Raw genomic sequence first — 10,165 nt, forward strand, 5'->3', positions numbered from 1 at the left:
TGAAGGAGGCACGGAGAACAACACTCGTCTCGGTAGACGGTGTTTCGGCATGCGTAGCACATGACCGAGCCATCGCAGTCGATGATGATGGTGGCAGATGGCCAGCTGAACTGCTGCTCGAAGTACTGTGCCCAGCGGTCTAAACGTGCTGCTTTGCTGCATATCAGGGAGCCATTTTTGTCCCTGATTATTTTGCTGACAAGAGGTTTCCGAGGACCAGTCGAACAAATCAGGTGGAACAATTTGCGCATGTTTCCAGCATTCTTCGCATCTTCCATTTCTTCGGCCTTTTGAGTCCACCAAGCTTCTCAGTCTGCGCGGACACTCAGTTTCACCTGGCGTCGGATGATGCGCCGGGTGGAGTTGTGGTGGCGACCAGGTGGAACCTGTCGCCGGGTCTTCAGCAAGGACACGGTCCTATCAGAGATCCAATCCTTGGATGAGGTTGGCTGGGTTGTACCGCAAGCAGACGCTCCTGCTTTGAGAAGCGCCTTGGATGTTTTTTCCCAGTGGCCATTTATATCCGACACCGTACCGTCCGACAGGTATTCGAGGAGCTGGCTTTGATAGTTTCGTTTGACTTCTGGTTCCACTAGCTTCTCAATGGCTAAGCGAGTTTTGCGTGTTTTGCGTCCCCCTGAAAGGCGCAAGAAAAGCAGCAGCGTACAAGTCCATGGTCGGAGTCCACGCTGGTGTTCCGAAGGAGCGGGCAGGCGGTGATCGACCCTCGCCACCGATAACTGACGGCGATGTGGTCTATTTGGATTCGGCGCTGGTTTGATGGTGGGCACCACGTTGTCAAGCGATTTCCGCTGTTCCGGAAATTCGTACTGCAAAGGAACAGCCTGTGATCGGGTCCGTGCGTCTCCAAACCAAACCAAGACGACCACCCAATCGGGCCTCAGCAGCGCTTAGTCTACCTACATGGGCGTTCATATCACCAGCAACCACAATCTGAGCTCTTGTAAGAGGGCACCTAAAACTTCGTAGAAACTGTCCTTGGCAGATTCAGAGCCACAGTCAGTTGGGGCATATGCAGACACAATAAACAAGATGCGATGAACCTCACTTTCTCTAGATTCTCTCACCGATTTTGCCAAACGAACCGCACAGACGCGACTGGCAACGGGTATCCAATCAAGCAGAGACACTTCCGCTTGTTCGCTCAATAACCCACCCACCCCCAGCATATCCAGCTGCAGCGGCCTCTGAATTCCAAGAGGTGCCCAGCCGGAACCTGGAGGAGAGTGAGGGGGCAGTCAGTTCGATCACAGTACTTGCGTCCTGCGTCCTTGTTTCTGACAGACAACATACATCAATACAAACGGAATCCAGCGTACGCGCAGGAGCCACATGTTGATCTGCTTGCTTCAGTGTGCGAACATTGAAGGTGCCTAAATAGACAGGCTTTCGGGGTTTGAAAACAGACTTCGAAGTGTTTAGGGTAGTAACTGAACTCGGACGTGCAGAAGCTGCAGCTGAGTGTGATGCAGGGCGAGCAACACGGTCAGTCCTAGAGCTGGGACCTGCGGAGAAAGTATTCGAATTTGGGTGGGGGGAGGGTGAAAGAAGAAAAACGTGAAAGTGTAAGAAGGGAGGCGTCAGCAGTAGCATGTTTTCGCTTACCCACCCTGCTGTATGCAGCAAGTAAGGCGACCCGGCTGATGTCACCGCGCGACGGCCGATGTTGCATGAGTTTATTTGTGTATGTGCAATTCATGGTTGTACGTGGGCTGGGATACTGCCAGGGCGTCCACACCTAGAAGGAGGACGATTAGGGTCCTCATCCAAAGCCTTTGGCTCAAAAGCCTAACCGCAAGGCAGCGGTGTTCGGCTGGAAATGCAAGTACATTACCTTTTTTACGGAACACGTCGCCATACATGTTCCAACCCCCAACCTGGAGGGCCAGGAGACTGTGTCCGTCGGACCTCTACCCATGGACCAACCTGGTATGAAAGACTCTGTGAGCATCGTGCGGACACTCCCCAGTATAGCTCAATGGGTCGTCGAGATACATAAACCGCCACAGCACGGTAAGGTCCAGTGTCTTCATGCAAGAATTGAGATACCGCCAGGGCGCCCAAATCCAGACAACAGGACGATTAAGGCCTTCATCTAAATCCACCAATTCAGAAATCTGACCGCAGGGCAGCGACAGATGGAATGAGACCACAACAGAAGAGAGAAATTTAAAGTTAAGAAACATATTCAAACCCCAACATGGATGACTATGAGACTGTCTCTCAGCGACCAACTGACACGAGAGATTTCACGTGTCGCGCTATGTACAATACAGTTGGTGGAAAACACTGTGAACCGCACCATTATCCGGCTCAAGTGCGTCGATACCCATCCCGAGGTGTGCCCAAACAACGGAGGCATAGACTTCCAACGTTCACATCTAAATTAAGGACGAAATCAACAAAGTTGGGCGGCCAAAGCGCGCTCATGTATTTCAGCGATCTTTCCATCTAGAAATATACCGAGTATGAATCCACTATCACGCTGCTGATATCTAACCAAAGGTGATGATATATGCGCGATATCACCACCCCATCAGAAAACAAAGGGGGGTGACTAAGCCGTCAGTGCTTAATCCATGTTTGAGAAGAATAACGATTTGGTAACTGTTGATTCATCAACCTAGTTGTGATTCTATACCACCTGTATGGAGTAACCATTAAGACGGCTAAGCAAACACCTCGAGAGGTTTGTCAACCATAAGTAACAGAGGGTTCACTTACATGTCCCTAACCTGATTGTTTAAGAATGTGGAGCCAACCAAATTGACGATAGGACTAGCCTGGATGTGACCAAAGCGGACTTCAATGAGGCATCTGACAAGATGGTGCGGAAGGAAATGTGTGCAAATTCATGGAGCACAAGATGTTACGGAGATGCTCAACTTTATTTCCTTGAACGGTACCGAAAGCCGTCCAAGAAATGCTTACAACAGGTGCAACCAACTGTGGCCAACCATCGTCTTTTTTACTCGGAATGGAAGCTGATTCTTCCATGGAATATGCGACCATGTGACTCCGAATATCTTCGGTTCTGGTGGCTCTCGGAAGGTAGACATGCTCCCAGCAAAGTATTGCCGCCGGCATCTTCAATATACGTCATAAAAAGACCTATCCAAAGACACTAAACGAATACACTGAAGCCTCGGAGGGAACGGCGAGAGCGCGCCAAATGGTGGCCGACTAATGGAACAATCTGTTGACAGGGATGGTAGAGATCAGTAGAGAAGTGTTTCGAAGGTATTTTGGAAATCTATTAACGGTGCGATTCGCTCAAGGATCTTTAACGCTTGTAACCAGCTACTTCACTCCGACTACGTTTGGTGAAACGAGGGCAATCTAGAAATGAGCAATCTACTTGCACTTGGATTGCGCGTTTCTGGTGGATTCACTGAATGAGATAAATATTTGGAAGATGTACCGTTGTGAACCTGTTCGCACTGTCGGGAACCTATTGCTAATATTCGAAACAAAAAGCCCTTGATTGTATCCTGATTTGAAACCTATTTTGAAACCAAACCGGCTATTAAACTCTGTGTCAACGAGGCAAAAGCTACTGTCATCCAATAAGATTTACTTTTATGGCACCAGAAGAGTACTACGCACGCGGCAATTTTCGCCAAGTCTGGAGCAACTGCGCGCACAACCCTTTTCGCCCCGACCACCATATATGTCAGACCAGGTAGGAAGGAACCCGGGGCACCTATTCACTAGGTTATTCCTTTCGATGGTAACACGGTTCAGAATACCGAAACACATCCCTAGAAGGAGGAATCTATCACCACAACAAAAAACTGGACGTCGAAGTGGGAGACAGTGTGATGGTGAGAAACTCAAGTCTAAGGTGAAAGAATGTAATGTAATGAATGTAATGTAATGTAATGAATGCAATGTAATAGTGGTCGTTAACGGCAGCAGCAAAACCAGTGCCTCAGGGAATTACTACGTTAGTGCGATGAATCCCAAAATAACTTTGAAACGATGAGAGGTTTGCTACAACTTCCGTGTACAACCACATCGAAAATACTATTCCAGAAATTATCTAAACGAACCTATTCAGGAATGCTTGTACGGTCCGTGAGTTAGACGCTGAGGGGTAGTTGCAATCAGCAACCAATGACGTCACTAAATCCAGTAGGTTTTCCAGATAACATTCCGAGGATGGGTCAAGCAGTTGCTTTTCGAGTTCATTTAGAGGCAGGTTGTCCGAGGACGTCATCGGTGGACAGAGATTCTCACCAGATTGAAGAGGCGCGACGAAGACCGCCGCATCAGAATCCGCTCCGTCTCCCAATGAGCCTTGAAGGTGATGTGGTAAAAGTATGAGGAACCAAGGTCTTCAGGTCAGCCAGTTCGTGTGGTTCGTACATGAAGTTGGAGAAAAATCGCACTTAGTGTGGCCACCCAATATTCGCACTATGGAATTGAGTTCTCGAAAGTTATGACGCGCTCCCGATGGGCCGGAACCGACAGAAAATTGAGTTCAAAATACCAGTCCAGAATTTTTAACCCCAAGTAGGCATCCTAGGGTCCTATTGATGCTAGAAAAAGTATTCCACCAGAATTTTCTGGTAGGCGAAAAAAATACACATATATTTGAGTAATTTTTGGTTCATGTACATATGTAACAAAAGTCAACATTTCAGCGTACAATTTTCATCCGCCTCGCACAGGTTTTGCAGCTAAGAGCATTGCGCGGCTAAGGAGCCGCCCTAATCGCGATGCGCGAAAATAAATTTTTGTGTGAAAACTGTTTTTAGCGCTTCCATTTAGTTTTGTTTTATTCTTAAGAGAAATTATTGCCAATTATTCTCGTATGTTCTTACCCACACCCACCAAGGATTCACTGAATAATACACAGAATGGAAGCTTTCTCTGAGACTTCTCCGGTGCGGTTTGTTGGCGTTGTTCGGGAACTTCTGCTCCCTGGAAAGTGCAGGCATAAAACACATCTCACCGCTAAGCAACAAGCATGCCACAGCGAGGGGTGTGAAAACTTCCACATAAACGCCCTTGGTTGGGACCCAGATGCATGCGGATGAAGGCTATTCTACGCTTCGTCTATCCGAAGTGAAGAAAGGTGTTGCCTAATTAATACGAGCGTCCTGAGCTTGAAGGCTTATTATTAAATCATCGCCATGGGTCAACGATGAAAAACCCTCGGTCAAACCATGTTCAAGCAGGACGTAAGTAGTCGCCAAGTTTCACTGGAAGAGAGGATACAAACACATAGGAATCCGTATCAAAATCGACGGATCTGGGACAGAATCGGGGTAGGAATGTTCTACCTGACAAGAAAAACTCAATAAATTGTGGAATTTCTGTTTCTCCTATAAGACCCGGATTTTCGGAGCACTACGTGCGCAACTTGTTCAAACGTCTTTGAGAAGCCGAAAAATTTGACCTCCTCTATGGGTTCCTCCATTTCGGCTTGTTTGAAGCTGTCCGTACATAGGAATATTTCGGTCATCCAGAAACGGTTTATGAGGAATCCGGTCGCACCGTGCGTTGTTGATGGTGAGGTGATTTGAAACTTACTTCACAGAATGCGCTACATTACTTGCATTGTGGCCTGGTGACCCTATAACGCCTGCAGATGCCGAAAGCCAGGTTGTCACCAAATAGGTTGATCGGTTCAATAGTCGCCTCCTTCCGAGCGTCAGGAAAGTTGGCCACATCACACGACTAATGAGGCATCAGACTGAAATATTTCACCAATGTTAGCGATATTTCCCTCAGGCTTGTCCTATGGACCTCATCCGGCACTAAATCGCCGAGCGGTCCTATCTCGTGCAGGAGTCAACGAATATCCTCGTTTGTAAAGATAAAGTTGGTTAGAAGCTGCTCCTAGTCTCACCTTACCAGGACAGTGTGTGATGCCGAGCAGTATAGGGGGCTTCACAGGCTTTATCTCTCACTGATGGGTTGATTGTGTGTTCCCGTCTCCGTCCATCAAGGAGATGTCGTTGGCTTGTTTCTTCAAAGTGTGTCATGTGCTCCCATAGTACATTTGTTTTTTTCAGTCGAGGCTCGGTATCACGACCTAATAACTTATGTTTTGTTGGTAAATTTCCGCTTCTAAATACTTTCGCTTCATAAGGGATGCCAGCCCGCCTTTCGGACCTTCTGGAGTTGCCCTATTGATGAAAAGTCAGGACCTCATACCCTCCGAGCCCTCTTGGGTGGACCTTTGTTTGCTGGACTGTACACTGGTTACTCTGGGACGAACGCCGCAGCGGGTTTGTGGATCTCCTGGAATCTGGTCTTTTATGTCGCGTCCACTAATATGGGCCAAGTTTGGGCTAACGCAAGAAGGTAAGCAGCACTGAGGTATCTGCATACAGAAGTTTCAAATCCGAGTTTGAGGATCCAAAGTGGTCTCTTTGGCTAACGAACGAGTGAAAATACAAGGAATTAATCCAGCCTTAGACATAATGGGTCCACTGTTAACTGAAATACTTCATGCTCATTTCTTATCTCTGTCGAAACCTATCCGGAATTTTCCCTGCTCATCCTTATGAACACGTACCTCATCTACTTGTTAATTAGCTTATAACACCCGAGTGCTGACTTGCTTGCGCCCAAACCAACCCTTCTCACCCGGAATAAGCCTCTGCGGCTGCGACGAATTCATCACAGTCTCAGACAGATATTTGAACAAAGAATAAACCGGCCAGCTTTTCGCATCCTTAGCTGATTTACAGGGAACTAAAATCGCTTCAGAGTACCCGGCTGATGGCAATGCTACCCTTGTATGCCCTGTGCGGCGCTTGTGCAACAGCAGCGTGTAGCATGATCCAAGAGACGAAGTAACTGTCCACTCTTCCGATGTAGATAGTCGTATTTCTGAAGAAATCCGGTTGAAATCCTAGTCACGCGAATCCTTCCGTTTGGTCCCGTTACCTTCGGAAAGTCCACATTTTATTTCATTTCCCCCATGATATTCATACTCCTTAATCAGAAGATAAATAAAGCAAGCTGGTTTCTCCGGAATGGAGCAAGCTTCATCTATCTCGAGTTCAGTACGTTTACCTCACGACATCCTTGGTGGAGTTATCAATAACTCTAACCTCACACATTGCAGATGGGCAAAATTCGTGGCCTCGCAGCCCTCCAACTTTAGCAGTTCCACAGAGTCTAGGAGTCTGACATTCACCAATGAAGCACATTCCGACGGGAATCCAGGGGACGTTCTCCGAAATGTTCCGGAACTAAATTATTTCTCAATAGATAGAGGGCCACACTTCAGAATCTACCAATCTCTACCGGCCAAGGGCTCTATTAGAAAACGGTAAAAACCCATCAGTGTTCACAGAATTAACGTCCCTGCCCCTTTTAGCAACCAAAAGGGGCCAAAATCTGGTTCTAAGCGACGGACTCCTCCCGAAATTTCATCTACTTTCTGGCAACATCGCACTCAACCGGCGTCAATCCAATCCTCAACAAAAATAACAGGTATGTGGATTCCAAGCTATTCCTAAGCTAACTACCCACGATTTATACTAACACAACTCTCAGCATTCAGCTAAACTCTCCGGCATACTCCCCAATATTACCTATTTCGCCTTGGCATTTGCGCCTGCTGGACAATTTTTCTTTCCCCGTAGGTCCGATTCACCATTTCCGATTTCACATCCAATACCTTCCTCGCAAAATACTCCTAATTTAACTGGATATTTTCACAAATTGTTATTATTATCACAGATTACTAGCTGCTCGACTCAAAAAGAAAATGGTACCATGTTTCATCTTGCGCCCATAATAACGTCTTAATACTTTCCCTTGACTTTGGCAGACAAAGCCTTTACAGTAGCCACTTACATTTTCGCCCCTTCTGAATACCGTGCAGCCGACTAAATTATATCTCACTTCGATCCAACGAAAGTGACTTAACCAGACGCATAAAACTCCCTGGCTCGATTTGACCACTACTTTGAGGCCTTAATCAGTTTTCGTCTTCTGCTCTACTCTATTCATAACTTTTTCTAAACATTCATGATCCCTGCCACTGGCCCATTGTCCAGTCATGAGATTGCAGATGGTCTGAATGAGGCATGGTTTTTCAGTTTTTCCACACAATGCTACTGATCCCCCATTGGGCTCACAAGAGATTTCCAAATCAAAAGCGAAAGAGCCACGTACATGTAATGTCTGCTACCCCCGTCTTTGCTGTAACAGGAAAGACTTGCATTTTTTATTCTAGCACACAAAATGCCCGCTTTTAAATATCTGCTAAGCTTGCACCACTACGCGGGTTTTCCAACCTTCCAAGAAGGCAGTGAATGCTGTCCGTTCCATCCGTTGCCGCCTTCATGTACAAATTCTTGCAAGTTCTCACCATCATGTTTAATCTACTTCTACTATGACACCGCATTTAAATGTGAGGACTCCGGTCTACGTGCGACGAAGTTGTCTCAGAAACTGTCCATCAAAATTCGACCAAGGTTGGTACATACCTTAACCTCCTGTTTTCCAAGATGGCTACCGCAGCCAGTTATCCATCGAACATGGGCGTCCCAGTAGATGTCTCATTCACGTCCTTCGTGTATTTTAAAACGGCTTCTTTATAATCGTTCCCACTCACGCCTAAAACACCGATCCCTGAAGACACAACTTTAGCCGTTCTAGGGAGGCACACTGAACTATCCTTCCGTATTTGTTCGTCAGTCCCAAACTGTTTTTTGTGGCTGGCATCCGGAGTCATCAACACGCGCCAGGAAAATTTGCGCCTTAAGGCATACGAAAGGCGGGACCTTGTTGATCTGTTTTTCATGAATTTGTGATGTTTAGTCTGTTATCTTCCAGGTAAATTAGTTCCCTTTATCGTTTCCCCAAGCGTCCACATCCATTCGTTCAGCGCATTTCTCCAGCGACCATGCCGTTGCTTTATACGCTTTACACACACAATAAATGTGAACCCTCTGGTTGTGCTGGTGGTATTTTTACACTCAAGGTTTGCATGCATTCAGCTTGTACCACCTCAAATTTCTTCAAACCCGCTTGAAAAATAATGAGTACTCATGGATAAGTCGCTGCTAAGTCAAAACTCCCAGTTTTATACCGATCACTGAAACCATTTTCCCACTTAATTCCGGTCTTTCCTTGCATATAACAATTGTCACATCCACCGTGAACACCTTTTGATTTCCGTCTGCCCTCTAACTAGAACACTTGCAGGTCAAGCACGAAGGCTCCCAAATACATCATACAATAACCAAAAGCGCATTTGGTTCCCTTGCCCTCCCGAACCTTATCACGGGCCTGCTTACCACTTTTAACGTGAAAATTTTCACTGTTTTGTACTATACAGGTAACAAACACTAATGATAACGGTATGGAACATCCGCTTGGTTTCGACAATTCGACCTGGGACACGCAAAAAGCAACCGAAGCTTTCCGAAGGCTTTCCCAAGGTATAATTTTGGAACCTTCTGGAACAAAGGTTGTTAAAACCAGAAGTGTCAGTTTATTTCAGATCTTGTCAAACCGGAAAATTGGTTACTCGACGAGCAATACCCTTGATGTATTTGCTGACTGCAACGTTTCTGTCGCTCATTCCTCTTTATCCTATAAACAAGCTGGCTCTAAGTTAAACGTGATTGGTCTTGAAAGGTTCATTAGGCGAACGGATGGTGATTTTTTGCGGAATTAAGCTGAAAAATGAGAAAATGGAAGAAATTGCGAACGAATTGGAAGTGGGTAATATAATAAATCAAGGATCAGTGTTTGCCTTCTAGCGGCATAAGGTCCATTGAAGGCAATAATGACCGTGCAACTTTATGTGGTCGACAGAATGTTGGGTAGTTTAGGACGAAAAGCGGACAAAAGAACCGGGTTTCCTAGGGCCTTCTACAAATATTCGTAGGGCAGATATGGTTGCATGGCTTTAAACCGCGGTATTCGAGATGGATAACCTGCATTCTGATTGCCACACCAGTCTACCGAAAACAGAGGCAGATACTTCTCACAGAAATCCAGTGGGAATATAGGAGTTTATAGAAGTTTATCATTTAGGTGTAGCGAATCGACTATCTAACTGTTATGTTAGGTCCGTCTCGTAGAGGGGAACGAGGCCACCAAGCAACGTAAGTACCTTCCTGTTTAAGCAAGCTACCAAACTGCCACAGATATCTTAGGACGCGGT

The 10,165-nt window shown here is 46.3% G+C and overlaps 1 protein-coding gene across 1 annotated transcript in view; it reads right to left on the reverse strand.

Moving 5' to 3' along the window:
• The window catches only part of T265_12742 (hypothetical protein), a gene marked incomplete at both ends in the record, with an annotated part of 78,696 nt that overhangs the window by 52,256 nt on the left and 16,275 nt on the right, over positions 1–10,165 (reverse strand). Inside the window, 4 exons of the mRNA XM_009165265.1 lie at positions 336–637; positions 1,182–1,284; positions 1,315–1,513; positions 4,074–4,320. Coding sequence (XP_009163529.1) covers positions 336–637; positions 1,182–1,284; positions 1,315–1,513; positions 4,074–4,320 — 851 coding nt within the window. The remainder of the gene's footprint in view (positions 1–335; positions 638–1,181; positions 1,285–1,314; positions 1,514–4,073; positions 4,321–10,165) is intronic.

The sequence above is a fragment of the Opisthorchis viverrini genome, assembly GCF_000715545.1.
Source record: "Opisthorchis viverrini unplaced genomic scaffold opera_v5_13, whole genome shotgun sequence".
Classification (NCBI taxonomy): Eukaryota; Metazoa; Platyhelminthes; class Trematoda; order Opisthorchiida; family Opisthorchiidae; genus Opisthorchis; species Opisthorchis viverrini.